This window comes from Crotalus tigris, unplaced genomic scaffold (assembly GCF_016545835.1).
Source record: "Crotalus tigris isolate CLP2741 ecotype Arizona unplaced genomic scaffold, ASM1654583v1 scf7180000024310.2302065, whole genome shotgun sequence".
NCBI lineage: Eukaryota > Metazoa > Chordata > Lepidosauria > Squamata > Viperidae > Crotalus > Crotalus tigris.
This window is the reverse complement of record NW_024100482.1, coordinates 1,730,064-1,748,048: the sequence shown is the minus strand read 5'-3', so window position 1 is coordinate 1,748,048 and position 17,985 is coordinate 1,730,064. Positions and strand designations below refer to the sequence as shown.

At 40.7% G+C, this 17,985-nt stretch overlaps 1 protein-coding gene across 3 annotated transcripts in view; it reads right to left on the bottom strand.

Annotated features, from left to right (window-relative positions):
- FNIP1 (folliculin interacting protein 1) overlaps window positions 1-17,985 on the bottom strand; it is a 111,400-nt gene that overhangs the window by 70,645 nt on the left and 22,770 nt on the right. The window contains exon 1 of one of the 3 annotated variants that reach the window (XM_039324960.1): window positions 1,841-2,936. The exons of the other annotated variants lie outside the window; for them this stretch is intronic. Within the exon in view, the coding sequence (XP_039180894.1) occupies window positions 1,841-1,851 (11 nt within the window). The 5' untranslated portion in view covers window positions 1,852-2,936. Of the gene's footprint in view, window positions 1-1,840; window positions 2,937-17,985 lie in introns of those variants that run through there. 3 annotated transcript variants of the gene reach the window in all.

The window sequence follows — 17,985 nt, the reverse complement described above, 5'->3', positions numbered from 1 at the left end:
CCTGTACATGGCACTGCCCTTAAAGGCCACCCAGAAGCTTCAGTTGTTCCAGAATGCAGCGGTGCAGGCAGTGATGGGCGAGGTCCTGTAGGCCCGTATAAAACCTGTGCTTTGCAACCTGTACTGGGTGCCAGTTTATTTTCAGATGTGATTCAAGATGTTGGCCATTACCTGTAAAGCCCTATATGATATAGCTCTTGGTTACTTAAGACACTGTCTGTCTCCCATAATATCTGCTCAACTGGTTCAATCTGGCAGGTTGGTACAATCTGGGTTCTATCAATTAAGCAATGCCATCTGTCTAGATCCTGTCTAGAAGTGGGCTTTCTCTGTAGCAGTGCCTGCCCTCTGGAATGAGTCTCACCCATCCCAAAATTTAAACATCTCCCACCCTTTAAGGCCATGTTAAAGTGCCTTAAAGATCTGGCTCTTTCCCCAGACCTTTGGGGGGGGGACATCTGGTACCCCTTTCTTCTTTTCTGTTCCCTTCTTTGTTTTCTTTGCCACTGTTGTTCTTTTGTGTTTTTTTCTGAGTATTTTTTGAATTGTTCTTTGTTTTAAAATGTTTTAATAACTGTAAACTGCTCGGAGTGGCTGGGAGTCAGGCCACATAGGGAATATAAATTTAATAAATAAATGTCAGACAAGTGAACTTCATTCATTCATCTACTAGTTTAGCTGTATCAGCTTAACTCAAAAACCTTTTATTTGTTTCACACAGAATACAGGTATTGTGCTCTACCTCTTCCAATAGCCTTCTAACAAAAAATAATCAAACATGTTTAATATGCCTCTAAATATTTATATGCCCTAAATTCTGAATATTCTCAGCCTGATTTTTTTTCTCCTATTGTTCCCACATCTATCTCTCTCAATTGTTAGGCCCTCCCTCTCCAGTTTTTTCCTTTGGTTTTTTTTTCTCCAACATCTAAGTAAGAATATACAAATATTTCAATTTTGAAACAGCTGTTCTGGATTTGTAATGGGTTGTTCTAACCATCCCAGAAGAATTTCATACTCAAAACAAGTATTTGATCTGAATTCAAAAGACATCTGAAACACTCACCAAAATGGTTTGGAACAACTTGAGCCACAAAAACTTGTGCCCAAAACATTTCAAACTCAAAACATTTCACACACCTCTATCTACTATCCAGGGACTATTCAAATTCCATTTCTGTTTGCCTTCCAGATTCAAGCTCTCCTGTTTGCTCTCCAATTTTTCCATTTTTAAAAAGCAATATAACAGCATCAGTTAAGGTAGATTATATAGATTCTGAGAGATTCTTTTCCCATTCAACTACTGTGGCACTAAACATATTAACATTATAATGGGGATTAATCCAGTTCATGTTAAGTTTTTTTAAAAAATTGTGTTCAAGCCAGTAGAAAAGTTAGCCACATGCTTAAATGCATCAAAATGTTCAAAAATGTTTAATTTCCAAAAGAACATGCCCTATAAATCAGTTGGATAACATATGAGGACTTATAAAGTATCCAGTTTATCTTTTATAATTCTCAAAGCTTTTAATGCATGCATGAACACTTTTACCAGTTAATTATTTTAGGGAATAGTCCTTGCTATGTAAGCAGTCTGACCTAAACAGGAGCCAGGATTAAAATATCTTTATAAAAACTACAGAAGATATGCTATCCAATCTTCTTAATAAAAAGGTATTTAGAAGTCCCAAGGAGTTTAGGAGTTTACTTCTGAGTAAGGATTGTGCTATAAGCAACTTAATTTTAAAACAAGATTATTATTTTTTTAAAAAAAACACCATTATTTCTACACAATTACTTACATTAAACAGAGCCCAAATACCACAGTATTTTATCATACCTGGAAAGCATCTCTGTCCCTCAGGCGGGTTCCACTTTTCAGAATTTTTGCAACTCTTGTTATTAAGACCAGCTGCCAAATCAGGTTAATAATAGAAATGATCCACAGTCATCCAGGACTACAAGACTGTCAGGTGACAGCTTGAGAAGCCTGAATTTAATGAAAAGACAAGAGGTTTCCACGCTGTAGCAGAGAAAGAAAAAAAGAGGCAACTTCCACAGATGCAGAAGGAAGCTTCTCTTGGAGTCAGGATTCCCCCAAAGAAGAAAAAAAGTCAGCGGTGATGGGGATTCCTGAGAAAGAAAACCCGGAAAGCCGGGAAGGAGAATCTGGCTATTCAAAGATAACTGCTGCTCTGTATTTTCACAATGGAGAGCCTGCCTTTCCATCCTGGGGGTCGTTCCAGAACATGGGCTACAACAAACATGACTGTATTGTAGCCCACCTCCTTTGTCTCCTCCTGGAGAATGTGACTGCAGAAGCCCAACCTCACTCATCAGCAGGCTAAGTGCCCCTCAGCAGCCAAGGCAGACCGCAAAGGTCCATTTAATCTCTTCTCCTCCTTTAGGGAAACCAAGACAGGCAGAGCCTCGTGATCAGGCTCCCTGCCGGAGGGGGGTCACAGTCCCGCATCTCTCCAGTCTGGGGTTGGGTCAGAAAGGCACAAAGCATCCCCCTCCTTCCTCTCTACTCATTTCCTACATTCTTGGAAGCTGCAAGATGCCGGGGACCAACCCCCTCGCTGACAAGCTCAGCCTGGGAGTGGAAAAGCCACCCTAACAGCCATCACATGACCCAGAGCTGTCAGTAGATGCTACCTGGATCTGCAATGAAGCCGCTAGCCAATCCCAGCTCTGCCTTGCTTGCATACATGCATATATATTTCACCAGGAAAATAAAGCGATTACTGTTTAACCATGCAGGGCCCTCATCTGAGTGCCTCATTTATTATTTAGCATAACCCAGGGCATTAAGCTTCCCATGATGCTAGCTCATCAGGGAAGAACTCCAAGTAAGTATTAACTTAAAGAAGATATTGTTTCCTCTCTCTCTCTCTCTCTCTCTCTCTCTCCCTTGCCTTTCCTCCCTCCTCCCTACACACATACACACACACACACACACACAGAGAGAGAGAGAGAGAGAGAGAGAGAGAGAGAGAGAGAGAGAGAGAGAGAGAGCTTCTTCTCCAAACTCGGATCTTCTCTAAGAACAAAGCAGACACTGTTGGCTCTGTAAAGGCTCCTTAACGTTTCCAGCAAAAAGGCCCCAGTTTCAAAGATTTCCAATGATTTCCTAGCCATAAACAAGGTTTTATAACTGCTCATTGGGACAACACACACATTTCAGGCTATGGGGAAAGCAAATCGTCAAAGGCACTCACAATCCTCTGCAAGAGTGTTCCTACTTCAGTGTGGGATAGTGATTAAGGTACTGGACTAGACCAGGCCAGCCCAGATTCCTATCCACCCTTGGCCACAGAAGCTCATTCAGTAACTATGGCTCAGTCACCCTCTCTCAACCCAGCTCAACCCTACCTCACAAGATTGTTTCAAAGGAAATTTACAAGAATGAATGCTATGTACACACCCTTGAGTTCCTGACAGCAAAGCAGGATAGAAGTCCTACACAGGGAACACAATGTGCAACTCTACTCAAAAACATAGGGCTTACTTCTGAGTAAAAGAACGTGCAGCCCTGCAGCCCCTCGATATTTCCCAAATGGCTTTCATATAATTTGATTCGTGTTTTAAATCCAAAGGACAATTCTAAGTGAAAAAGATTAATTAATGAAAAATAAAACGCAAGGATTTTTAATGGGTATATGTCTGCACATTTGAAGCCAAAGATTTTTTTAAAAAATCATTAAAATATTACATACTGTATTGTTATTAGAAAGCATGAGTTCAGAATAATTTCAACAAGCATTAAAATATATAACACCAACATCAACTTCAGAGCATCATTAATCTTGTTTCTTATGCAATTATTTGACATCAAGTAACATTTTCATCATATGTTTTCCTTTGGAAAATTCCTGAAATTTCTACCAGAAGCCTTCCTTAATTTTCTACAACATATTTAATTTTCTACAACATATACTGTGAACAACCAGTGTTTTTCCCAATGAAAAGTCTGGATGGCTGGATTAAGTCATGAACAGAATTCTGACACTGACAGATTCCACCTAAAGAATTTCCTAAATCATAATATGAATTCCATGGAAGACCATCAGGTGCCCAGAGACACACCTGGCCTGAATCCACACCACCAGCACCCACTGAAAAATGAATACACATATACACACACACACACACACATATACACACACTCACACACACACACACACAGAGAGACATGTAGTAGATCTTCCAAGCATTAACTACTGTATTCATATGCCAATTCCAAAATCTCTGGATGTTCGTAATATAAGCCCCACCACCAAAATAAACTCCAGTTAAGATTGTCAGCCGGATGCATTTAGTACTGTATTTCCCCGAAAATAAGAGCTGACCAGAAAATAAGCCCTAATGCAGTGGTGGCGAACCTGTGGCACGGGTGCAGAAGCGGCACTCGGAGTCCTCTCTGTGGGCACATGTACTGTTGCCCCAGCCTTGCCTCCACCTGTGACACCCTCCTCACCAGCAGCCCTCCTGGAGAAGGGTTGCCCCTGAGCATGGCCCACGTGGAGCAGTGCAGTCAAGGACTTGGCAGCCAGGCAGTGTAGACAAGACTCTGCCCTCACGCCCGGCAGAGGGCGTGGCTGCCATGGCGCTGCTGGATGAACTGCAGCGGGCCCTGGAGGCAGTGAGTGGTCCTGCGGGCAGGTGGGGTGGAGGTGGGGCAGGAGTGGAGCAGCGGCAGGGCCAGTTTTTGGGTATTCGGTCTCTAAAAGGTTCGCCATCACTGCCCTAATGCGTCTTTTGAGCAAAAATTAATATAAGACCTGGTCTTATTTTGGGGGAAATACGGTATGTTGTGGTGAGAGGTTAGTTAGCCTAACATATTACACTCATATTTGTTTACTAAATATGCTTTTATACCATCTAACTTTTACATGGATCCACATAAAACTGTTTTTACAATGAAGGCACAAGTGCAATCTAGGAAATGATCTGGAAATCAGAGACCAGCCTAACAAACAGCTGAAAATGACACTGAAACTCTGAGACATCTTTTTATTCTTTCAACCCAGCAGAATGTTGGAAACAAATTTTGTAAAGGTCCTAGGATTCTATCAGTCCGTCCATCAGCAGAAAAGACCATGACAGAAATCAGGCGTGGAGGAAGATGATGATACAAAAAAAAAAAAAATCCAGTATGAAAAGATCTAGATCAGTTTGGAAGCTGTTGAGAAAAAAAAAACCCTTGGGAAATGCATCTGGATAGCAGCTTGGAATGTTCCCCTCCCTCTTGCTCATGGGACCCAGAGCAGAGCTATCATTAAAAACTGGAAGAATTCCAGAAACATGCTCTGCAGCCTGACCCTAAGTCGTCATACTTGAATCTGATGATTTAGTAGGTTTACCCTATTCTATAGACCAGCATTCTCCAACCTAGTGCCTCTCAGGCCTATTGAACTGTAGCTCTCAAAATTCCCAGTCTGCATGGGATGCACCTACACTTCCTGGAAATTATGGCAATTACACTGTTATGGGCAACACGTTGGAGAAAGCTGCTATAAATACTAGTATGCTTTATCTCTGTCTAAATGGTATCTAAGCATTATGAACCACTGTTGATAGTCTTTTGAAAAGAGACATATACTATCTGGAACCTAACAGTCCCAGGAGTTTCTTGGGTTTTTTTTTCATTGTTCTAAATACAACTTTGCATCTTTGCAAGAGAAGGCATGTTAATCCAGCATGAGCACCCAACTGATATCTCTTCCTTGTATGCTGGTGGTCTGAAGACAAGAAAAGTCATAAACTGCTCTGACTGATTCTTGCAAAACACACCTGTTCTATTATCTGGAAGAATTCAATATGTAATATTTCCATCAATGAGGTCAAAAAATAAGGGAGAAGCAATTTTTAGATAAGAATCCCAATGCACAAGACTTTGAAAAGCAATATCCAAATGCTTGAGAGCGATTCTAAGAAAAGTTATGCTGCATAATCTTTGAGGGGTGCTAAAGGTTTAGTTGGGTTAAAAGCTTTTTTTAATAGTCAGTGAATAAAATCATCTACAAAATATATGAGAAATAATCTCACAAATCGTTAAATTGCACTGGAATAGCAGTATTTGTTTTGTAACTAGTTCCCAATTGCAATCCCTTATAAATAGAAACCAAACAAGTCTACATAATACCAACTGGTACTGCGAGACAAAAGGCCATTTTCTCGTCTTACCAAACAGTTATTTTATTGTGCGCCCCAGCTACTCAGGGAGCTGAAAAATCCTTCCCCACAGCTATCACAAATAAAGTGTGCACTCCTCAATTGGGTATCCTCCAGATGCACTGGAACTACAGTTCCCAGAATTCCCAGACAGGTCAGTCAACAACCAAGGTGATTCTGGAAATCGTAATCCCTTAAACCTGGAAGACACTGGATAGGAAGGACTGGTCTAACAAGTGCATTTAATGGAAAGTCTTTGAATGGGAAAATTCCAACATGAAAGTTCTTTTGGCCACCTCAGATTGTTTTCTGTGTCTTTCAAATTAAGGAGAAAGGGATGGAGGGAATACCTTGTGTAACTCAAGATGACAATTTGACACGTCATGCTATACTTCCAGTGGATAAAATCCTCCCACCTCAATGATTTTGCAGCTTTTAGCCATGTAGTTAAATCTTTGGTTTACCCTTTCTCAAGTTATGCTGACAGTAAAATTACTTAATCACTCTGCTACTCAATTAATGAAAACATTTCATTAAAGAAATATCAAATGGTAAAGTTGTCTTTGTAAATCATAAAATATTCTCTCTTGTATTTTAGAAAACTGCAACTGGCAGTGTACAATCTAAGGGCGAAGGTGTCTGCAACTCTAAAATGATAATCCTTCTTTAGGAGTCAGGCCCAAGAAAATACAGTAAATATTTTAAAAAGAACAGTTAAACATTTTATTTATTTCACTAATATTCTTTTTTGTTCCAGGGTTTAAGAGCAACATGCAAAATCATCCTAGCAAATTCCACTTTTGTCCACACACAAAAAGTTATTTGATATAGGACAAAGTGGCAAAGAGTCACCGGCCTAAAACCACCAAGTGAATTTTGTCGTGAGGTTTCATAGATACATCTGTGCCGTATCTATTTTTCAGTTTCAGGTATGCATTCTTCTTAACCCATTAAACTCAGGCTATTTGGGGGGAAACATTGGCACACCCTGCTCACATGAAGATTCAGAAAAATACCACTGCAGAGAATCCTTATGTGCTATTTCTACCATGATTAAAATACTTATTTGTGAAGAAATGCACATGAATGAGCAAGCAGGGGAAAAAAAAACTCAGTTGCACCTACTCATAAAACTATTACTACTACTACTTGACCAGAGGGCTGGTTGGCTCTCCAGGATTTTAGCAAGAGGTTTTAAACAAGCCAGAGAAGGCATGTGGAGCATGGCATCTGTAATTCTTCCTGACAACCTTCAACGAGCATGATACTTCTTCTGAGAAATCAAATAGCACCTTATTTCTGGGTGTTTCTGTTTTCGACTCATGGCCAGGAAGCATCGGGTAAGTTGCATATGCTTAGCCAGGCACTCACATGATGAGGAAGGAGGAGGGCCTGGAATGGAGCAGTGGCAGCATTCCAAACCCCACCCAACTCCCTTTCCCATAGGGATGCATTGGGGCACAAGCTGCTTGAAATCATTTCTTTGCTACTTTGTTGGGCTGGGAAGAATAAAATGGGCCCAGCCTGGGTGGTTCATTTATATCCAGAAGTCCAAATATCTAGGGAGATTCTCTGTCATCCAGGTTATGGTTGTCCCAAAAGTGCTTTTTCAAGAGGCAACTGGACTTTCTTTGTTTTTCTTTGAAAACATTTCGCTTCTCTCCCAAGAAGCTTCTTCAGTACTGGATGAAAAGCAAAATGTCTTCAAAGAAAAACAAAGAAAATCTAGCTGCCTCTTGAAAAAGCACCTCTGGGACACAGAAGTCCAACTTTCTAGGTCTTTGTACTTTAACTAAAAAGCACAACTCTTCATACGGGATATTCACCAAAACACACTCTTTTGTCTTACTTCAAAAACACTTTTGTGAACCCTTTTAAAACAATAACCCACCAGTGGAGGGAAGGAGAAGGAGAGCTATGATAACTAGGCAAAAATTGATCTGACTCTTGGAGTTTTGACGTAATTGTAAAAAAATTATATGGGAAAGAATCATGGCAAATTTTAGTTCATCTAAGACTTTCAAGTCTAAGGGAGGTGGGTGAATGTTAGGAATAACTGTGCCTCTTCCTGACACAGTGGACCTGATTATCAAAGATTGGACAAACATATAAAATATACACACATGAAAATCAGTCTATCAAAAACATTTGTTCAATGTAACTTGCAAATCTATTCAGAAAGAAAGAAAGAAAGAAAGAAAGAAAGAAAGAAAGAAAGAAAGAAAGAAAGAAAGAAAGAAGAAAGGAAGGAAGGATGGATGTATTCAAAATAATAAAAATATAGCCAGTAAGTACAATGCTAAGCATAACATAAAACAAACTAAAGCGATATTTTAGTGAGCCACAGACAGGAGAAACCATTCCTAAGAACCTGCTAATTTAAAATGAAATCATAATGAAATTATATTCTCTCCTCCCATCCCCAACTTTTGACACCAGAATTGAGACAGACCTTCTCCATAGGATCAATTACAATAAAGAGACATCTGCTGGTGAGTCCAAACTAACACTTCTTTGTTTATTCTCATCCCTTTCTTCTCTTTACTAGATATCTGCAAACACAGATTTCCTACGAGTCCTGAAATGGTACCTAAAATACTAAATAAGGGGAGGAAACTTCATTTGAGGCCTCATTTGAACCTCTAAAGATATCTACTTCAAAGAACCTCTGCTTCTAGGTTTGATGTTAATCTAATGCAAATGCATCTGCTAAATTGGAATTGGTTTAAGAATGTGCCTCTTTCAGTACACATACTTGTCAAGAACTCCCTATATGAAATTTCACTTCACTGTGCATGGGAAATGAGTGCCTAAGTAACTAAATACACATGAGCCTTTTTGAGCCCGCAGAAGTATTACATGAAGCTTATTTGCATGTAATTACTCTATAGAATCCCTGTAGCAAGTGCACATTCTTCTCTTTTTACTCGTGTTCCTTTCATTTAATTATATGAGCCACTCAGAAATATTCAGGAATCAGGCAACCTTTTAAACCAGGTCAAATAAAAAATTTACAGGGCCATCATAAACCAGTAATCCTAAACACCAATGATCTTCTTGAATAGAAAATATACATTTAAGGTCACGCAGCTGTCTAGAGCGTAGTATTTAAAGGATGAACAGTGCATATGTCTGTGAAATTGCACTTTTGAACACTTAGCACAGTCCCTGGACCAGAAAGAAAGGAGGAATGGTTTAAATGAGACAGTTCTCAGATAATGCCACTCTGTGGTTATGTTTTCACAATGGAAAATCTTCCTTTCCTTTGTTTTAGCAAGAGTTTGAATCGGTGCATGATAACAGTTATCATTCCTGGCAACTTGCACATTACAAAAGTTGCCATGTTGAAGAAAGCAACCCATTTCTAGAATGGGATTTTTTTTTTTGAGTGGGCATATTTACTGGTCCAATATGATCTAGCAAATTGCTTTGCCCAGGAAAGCGATTGGGCTAATGGGAATCTCTCAGAGCCTTCCTTGGCTGTACTTCCTAGTTGTATCAAGATTAAAGGACTGCCCTTGTGCCTGGGTGATAATTGAGAAGCAAATCAATCTCCAGACAAATATTTGTCAGTCAGAGTTTGAAAGAGCCAGTGTTGGTAAGAAGATATCACAGGAAACCAAAGATGGCAGTAGTTCTTATATTTCACCTAGCACCAGCAAGCCAGAAGCCATGGACTGATTGCTAATTCATTTATTGTGATAATGAATATGCTAAGAATAGTAATAACATTCTAATAATAATTGGAGTAATTATTAACAATAGCTTTATTTTTAAAAAGTTCATTTTAAAAAATAACCAGTGTAATCAACTACTTAGTTTTTCTAATTTAATCAAGGGCACACTGAACAATATTTTTTTAGAAAAAAACAGATGGAACTTTTATCCCGTTACAGCTCATTCTAACCCATCCTAACTGAGAATAGGCCCACTTGAATTCAAGGGCATTTATTTCTGATTTGGTTGCATTATCAGATCTGGGCTGCAAAAATCCTTATTGCCACAAAATGGTAGCAAAGGGTTAGCATTTTCTAAATCTAGTCTTCATGTGAACGTTTGCAACCCAGATCTGGTAATGCAAGATTAGGTTTAGAATTTTCCTGGACACGAATTTCAGTATCAATACAGTAACATAGATTTGCTGAGGTTTCGATCATGTGCTCATTAGCCAAGTTTAGTATAATGCGCAAAAATGGCTCAAAGCCATATTAATCCTCTGGGTTGCAATAAACCAGGATTCTGATTGTGCTGACAGCTGAATTCATTTTCATGATAATGCAATATCCTCCGGATTTCTCTCTTCAACCTGTGACGACCAGAGAGTCAAAGGCAGAATTACACATTGTACTCTAATCTCTCTCCTCTTTCACACTGAATGAGGCTTATATGTAAATCTGTGGTTGAAAGTACAAGACACGTAAGACCTTACTGTACAATTGGTCAGCTTATCACATCTGATGTAAACTGGCAGAATCAGATTTTTTAATGCTAGAACTTTTTGAACAATTATAAATTACATTTGGCAGAATTATGTAAAGAGTCTAGTGGAAAATAGTCATTATGTCATTCTATTCATGCACTTCATCATGGCTTGTTGAACTATGATTTGTTGAACAAGACAGTAAATATGTTAACACAACAAACACAACACATTTGTGTTTATGATTCAAAGTATTATGCAACCTAAAATTGAGTTAATTGAATAAATCATTAACTAGAATTGGACTGCAAATATTCAATTGTTTGTTGACCAAAGTCACAAATAAAAGAAGGAAAGAAGGAAGGAAGGAAGGAAGGAAGGAAGGAAGGAAGGAAGGAAGGAAGGAAGGAAAAGAGAGAGAGAAAGAAAGAGAAAGAGAAAGAGAAAGAGAAAGAGAAAGAGAAAGAGAAAGGAAAGGAAGGAAGAAAGAAAGAAAGAAAGAAAGAAAGAAAGAAAGAAAGAAAGAAAGAAAGAAAGAAAGAAAGAAAGAAAGAAAGAAAGAAAGAACGAACGAACCACTAGAGCAGGGCTTTTCAACCAGTGGTACGGGTACGCGACTATCCTAGAAAAATGGTAGCAGGGGAGGGGATTGAGCTGAACCGGTGGCAGCACCCCACAAGCCTGAGCAAGAGACTGCTAGAGCTGCAGGGCTGTCAGGGCTCAGCGGAAGCATCAGGATCAGTGCCAGGCTCCAGCTGGAGCTCGGTGCTGATCCTGATGCTTCTGCTGAGCCCAGAAGAAGCAACGATCAGCTGGAATGTTGCAGCATCTCCAGGGTCTGGTGATTTACATTCAGATGCTTGGCAACTGATTCATATTTATGACGGTCAATGTCCCAAAGTCATGTGAAGTGACCAAAACCTGCTGCAACCACCCAGCAGACGGGAGGAATAAAAACCACACACACTCCACCCCACCCCCGCTACCAATCCTCAACCAAAATACTTACAACAATGGAAACTTCGGACAGGAGGAAGAGCGCTGCTGGGTGGGCAGGCAGGTGTCTTGCTCGGCTGTGGCTTGGGGAGCACTTTTTTCAGTGCCATTGTAACTTCGAACAGTCACTAAGTGAACTGTTGTAAGTTGAGGACTACTTGTACTTTATCACTTTTTTCCTTTTTTGGGGGGGGGTCATCAAGTTTTTGACACCTTGCCAGGCAACTGGTGGTACTCGGATGTTGCCATATCCTAAAAGTGGTACAATGGGTGAAAAAGTTGAAAAGCCCTGCACTAGAGGACAGAAAATAGATGTATTATGTTGGGTATTCATGGGCAAATGTGCCTTGTAAACCCATCTATCTCACAGATGATGGAAGTAATCGTGCTGTTTCCCATCCACCCCAATTTCCTCTGTTCTCCATTTCTTTTTAAAGTTGTTCTTCTTGCACCTAAACAGATCAGAGACTTGGACAAAGCATAAAGTCAAACCAGGAGCAAGCTGGGTAACAATGAAACATATGTATCTGTTTGGGCATCATGTTAGACCAAAATCAGTGAGCCAAAAACAAAGCCATGCTTTCAAAAGTCCATTACCCCAGGAAAGGCCACACTATACTCATTGACCTTATTCACACACATAAAAAACAGACAAACCATCTTAGGGCTTGGTATAATGCATGTGTCCAACTTACAAGTGCATTTCAAGTAGGTACTACTGCATAGTAGGTAAAATGCATAGAAACAGCTCCTATATAAGTGAATCCATTCATACAATTACATCCGTATTCATTATTATGGTCATGCAATCCTTGAAATTCCATTCCACAAAGTTGCTTTGGAGCATAAAGATAGCATCTGTCTGAGACTCTTAGATGCCGTGCCTTTTTGCCCAGGAGCATGTGAGTTAATGGTGAGTTCAGAGCACCTTTGGCAGTTTAAAGCACCTTTTTAGAATCAAACGGGAAGCACTGCATGGCCCTACTGGTTACAGGAGCAGCCCTTTAGGTTTATAAACTGGAGATGCAAAAAACTCGGCTCGAGGCATTATGAATTCAGAGCATGAACTGTACCTTTTATTTGGCCTTTTGGACACATTCAGAGAACATGTATTTTAGGGTACTTGACTGTTCTACTGATACATGATAAACATTCCAAAGCAAGAAGAAATGAGATGTTTCTAAATATCTGACCGTCACAGAATAATAACAATAAGGACTCTACCATTAATGCAAGAGAAATTCTTCTAGAAATTCTTTCACGGGAGAAAACAACTCTAAAAAGTAGTGTTCTTGTTATTTAACAGTGACAGTTATCTACTCAGCAGTCTACAGTCTTCCTGGCTTCCCATTTTCTCAGGGAAACATCATGAAGGGACTTTTCCAACTTCCTTTGTTCTACAGCAGAGCTAGTGTCCTGCCCTTAAGAAGACTGCTAATAATTTTATCATATTTTATCTATATTTTAAATTACTGTACTCTATTTTAATTTCATTTTAGACTGTATTTTACTCCAATTTCATCTTAAGTCATATTTTACTCTAGTTCCATTTTAAACTGTATTTTATCAATTTTTATTTTAAATTGCTTTTATCAGATTTTGGTAATGATTTGTTGCTGGAACTTTGCACTTTGATATGGCCCAAGGGCTAATCAATAAAGATCTTTTTTTAAAAAAAAGACTGCTAAAAATTTTCTTCTGCTAGAGAAATGTGAATAAGTCAGCCATCCAATTTCTCTGCCCATAAATTTGGAGCAGCATTTCCAGAAGTCATCTATGCCCATTCTACCTGCAACAGAGTGAAGAAGCAGTTACCTTAACCTTCTTACCACATGGCTAAATTGAATATAATCTATATCAACCCAGTGCCAAGCTGCTGAAGTGTAACAACTCTTGATTTAATTATATGATCACAGCCACTTGCCTCTACACATAGTTACTGGTCTCACATTGTAAGTGCCTAGACTCAGCTCAAGCAGTACTATATATAAGATCTTTCCATCAGCAGCAATTCATTGCAAGAGGGATCTTGCCAGTATTCTTTCATTCAAGATCCATGATCCCCGTAAAATATAAGCATCATAATCACATTACACAATGGATCGGGCATCTGGAACAGGAACAACCTGTTGTGTGTGCAACTGCTCTATATGTGTGTTTATTTAACAACACAAATGTTTCAGTATACCTTTAAACAAAAGAGATTGTGTCAAGAACTGGAGCTTCTGTTTTAAACAGAGAACACTGATGGTGAATGAATTTCCCTTGGTTATAGCAGTTTTGAGTTGATTTTAATCAGAACTGGTGTATTTTTCAGGTTTGGGGGGGGTAATTCCTTAGAGAGTTCTTAGAAATCAAGAAAATCAAGAAAAAAAAAGACAAAAGTTAACCCTGGGGGTGAGAGGAAGCCTATAGTAACAAAAATGTAGCATGGGGGTGTTTATTTTCAATTCTGGGGCTATTGTGTTTTACTATTAGTGCAGCGGTTCTCAACCTGTGGGTCGTGACCCCTTTGGGGGTCGAACGACCCTTTCACAGGGGTCGACTAAGGCATCACCTTCCTCCCCCCACGGCGTCACCTTCCTACCCCCCCTCCTTCCCAGCTCACTTGCTTGTTGAAATTGAAAACATGCTGCTTGGTGACGGCCTCCAGGAACCCTACTGAGGGCGCGCGAAGAGCACAGGCGCAAAGCGAGGCCTTGCCCTCCCCAGGGCCTCATGCAGGATCTGTGTCACCCTTCCCCCCCCTTACTTCAGAAGCAAGCGCGAGCCTGAAGGGGACAGAGCTATCCACTCTCAGGTAGGTGTTTGAGACTGCTCGCGTCGCAGTCCTGAGCGCCAACCTCACAACCGCCCCTCCTTCTTTTCCCCCTTCTCTCTCCCTCTCTCTCTCTCTGTGTTGCGGCCTCACTCTCTTCCATTTTTTTTCTTCTCCTCCCCTACTGCAAGCTTGCAATACCCCTCATGGCCCTCACGTTGCCTCCCAGGGCTCGAGTTTTTCCCCCCTCTCCTCTTCCCGAGGTTCCCGGCTTTACGGAGGGGAAGCAAAGCGGCCAGACGCCATGCATCCTCCCAGAGGACTCATCCCGTGGCAGCAGGTGGGAATCGAAGCTGTTTGTTTTGCTGGTGCTGATCAGAATGGTGACTCGGGGCTGGCCATGGGCGGGGGGGCTGCTCCCTTGCTCCAGGCTCACTGAGCTCTGATACTGATCGAACATTCCAACACCCGAATGATAGGAAACCGATCTGGGCACCACAGCATAAGCCGCAAGCTGTGGGGGATCCCTGCCGCCACCACCGGTGGAGTGGCTACAACAGAACGCCAGTCAGCTGCTTCAACCAGGTCCCAGTGGCTTCCTTGGGATGCCCCGCCCATCGGTGACACTGCCGTGCCACGTTCCATGATGCCAGGGAATCCCCGCCCCGCCGGAGCCGGCCACAATGGAGCCGGCCACCTCCTGAGAAGTGCGGCCAGGAAGTCCCTTTCCTGGGGAGCCGTGCAATCCCGGCGCTAGCTTAGGCCCCGCTGGCTGGGTAGGTGCACCGGAGTTGCGGCTGCCGGGAAGGTGATCGGCTCACTCTTCTCCCATCGCCCGCTCTGCCCGGCTCGAGCCTGGCTGGAGCAGTGTTGGTACTTCCAAAGGTGGCCGCTTCAAGGTCACACGGGAGCCCTCAGCCACTCCCTTCCCCTCCACACCACCAAATCGATCCCCGATCGGACAGAGAGGGAGGGAGGGAGGAAGAGAGAGAGACAGAGAAAGAGAGAGGGAGAGAGAGGGAGAAAGATAGGGAGAAAGAAAGTGGGAGAAAGAGAGGGGGGGAAAGAGAGGGAGGGAGGGAGGGAGGGAGGGAGGGAGGGAGAGAGAGAGAGAGAGAGAGAAAAGCAAAATTACAGTTATGAAGTAGCAACGAAAATAATTTTATGGTTGGGCGTCACCACAACATGAGGAACTGTATTAAAGGATTGCGGCATTAGGAAGGTTGAGAACCACTGCACTAGTGACTTAACTTCAGTTCTTTTTTTTTCCCCTGCACTGATGCAACTGATCACGTTGTTTGCATTTCAAAAGAAGCTGGAATTTACATTTGAATTAGACATATACATGAATCTGTGAATGTCAGCATTTGATTGCAAGACATAAGCCAGTGTTTCAAGATTCACAATCATCAGTCAGCGAGTCCTGTTTGACTCTGTCCCTCATGTGACTGCTTCATTAGCTGTTGATTCATTCAGTCATAAGACACAAGTGAGACTTGAGCAAACAAGGATGCATGGTCTAACCTCAAAGGCATGGCCATGCCTGTTCTGCCAGTTTGTTGTATTAGCAATGCAAAAAGAAAAGAAAATATCTCCAAAAGGGCAGACCTATGTCAGTGGATTGCAAAAGTCACTTCAGTTCTTGTTTAATTCTCTCTCTCTCTCTCTCTTCCACAAGATTTCTTTTAATTTTGTTCTGAAACTGCTTTATTGATTAATTTGATTAGGTTATACTGTCAGCATTTGATCAGCCTGGCTGTTGTCCTGTTCAGCCTTCAATCTCATTAATATAACAGGTCTCATCCCTCATGCACAGGATGACGTTACATGCTATATCTTTCATTTCTCATTTCTCTCCAAATAAGGCTCAGCATTTACATACTGTCTCACCAGAAAAAAAAAGATAAATACAGAAGAGACATACTTGAATTCTTCTCTTTCATGTCCTGGATACCAAAAATTACATACTGTATTGTACATGAAAAAAGGTGAAACACAGAGTCAGGAATGTCTGCAGTGGTGTTAAAAAAAAAAAGTCAAGATGGCGTCTGAAACTGCAAAGCCCCACCTTTTTTTTAAATACACTGCACATTAAAAAGGGATGGGGTCAAAATAGCCTTCTAGAATATGAGAAATGATCAGGTTATAAAATTGTTTCTTAATTTGGGGGATAAACACCAAGGGGGCTTAATTTAATTTAAGCATTCTAATTTGGTCACATTTATATTTATATTATCTCTCATAGATATAACGTAACTTTAGCACTGAATTATAGGCAAGCAATTGTTTCTCTCAGAAATACTTCTTCTGGGTTCAAAACTAAGTGTGACCTAAAACACTTGTCCTTAAAAACACCCTTGTGGAAAAAGAATTAAAGATGACACAACATCTCACGCGTGTGCTTGCTTTTTCCTAATACACAGAAATCCTTGGTCAAGAGGAGCTCATGACTTTGGCTATAATAATATAGTCCCTAATCACATTCTACTGGTCAGTTGTCCTTCCAGGAGGGATCTAGATTCTAAGTTAGGAGTTTTGAGTGACCTAAGACTATTTCTGACAAGATGAAAATAGAAAGGATACAGCAAAAGTTTTACTTTAACACTGTCATTATGTAACCTTAACAACATCAATATAAACCAAGAACAAGAGACAGAAGGAAATCTTGGCAAGAATTCTGCAATATTCTGACAATCTTGAAACAGACAATCATTTTTCTCTTCTATAATTATAATTATCCATTAGATTTCTACTATACCTTTAGCTACTATCTTGCCATTTTGGAGTCCAACTTAAATAAAACATCATTCATAATCCTCCTGACAGGTGACTTCTCTTTATATTCCTACGCCAAACGTAATTATTAGGTAAATTTGCCTGTTGTTGTAAACATATTAAGAGGCTGCCAAAGACATGGGAATGCCTTTCTAAAGAAACCTAATGAGTAAACATCATACATTAGTTACAAATAGGACTGAAACCTTTTTCAATTGTAGAATGATGTGTTCCTGTTTTGGGGGGCATTCCATGCCACTCAAAATCCAACACTTCATTTCACCTCCCCTCCTTGTTCTTTGTTGACATTCACTGATAATCTCTGTGTATGTTTAATCCTCCCTTTCTGGGTTTACATTTGTCACCTCTCCTTAGTTTCTAAACTTTTTCTCTTGCCATCCATCATGATTTCCTGAGGGTGGTCAAGCTTCCCGTTCATGTAGGAATGGTGCTATTTAGGCTACAATGTGACCCACACTTGGAAAATCATTGTGAGCAACAGTTTTAGCTTGTTCCGAGCAATTTCATCTTATGCCAAGACACTTGGCTGCACATCTTATGCCAAGACACTTGGCTGAAGTTTGATATGGCCATGACTTCACAGACAGAAGCCTTTTCTTCTTCCTGTCTTTCCTGAGCAGCAGAATAAATCAGTTCGTGCTGCTGGAAGCAGCTTGCAGCAAAATGTGAAGGTGCTCACAATGTATTCTATGGGAACAGGACATTCAGCTCTCTGCATCAGCTTAGAAGCCTAAGTAGGGTTTTCCTGACCATTTGAGGGCAAACAGGAAACTCTACACAAACTGCTGGCAGCTATTTGCCAAAAGCCACAAAGAAATGTTCAAAAATCTGTGTGAAT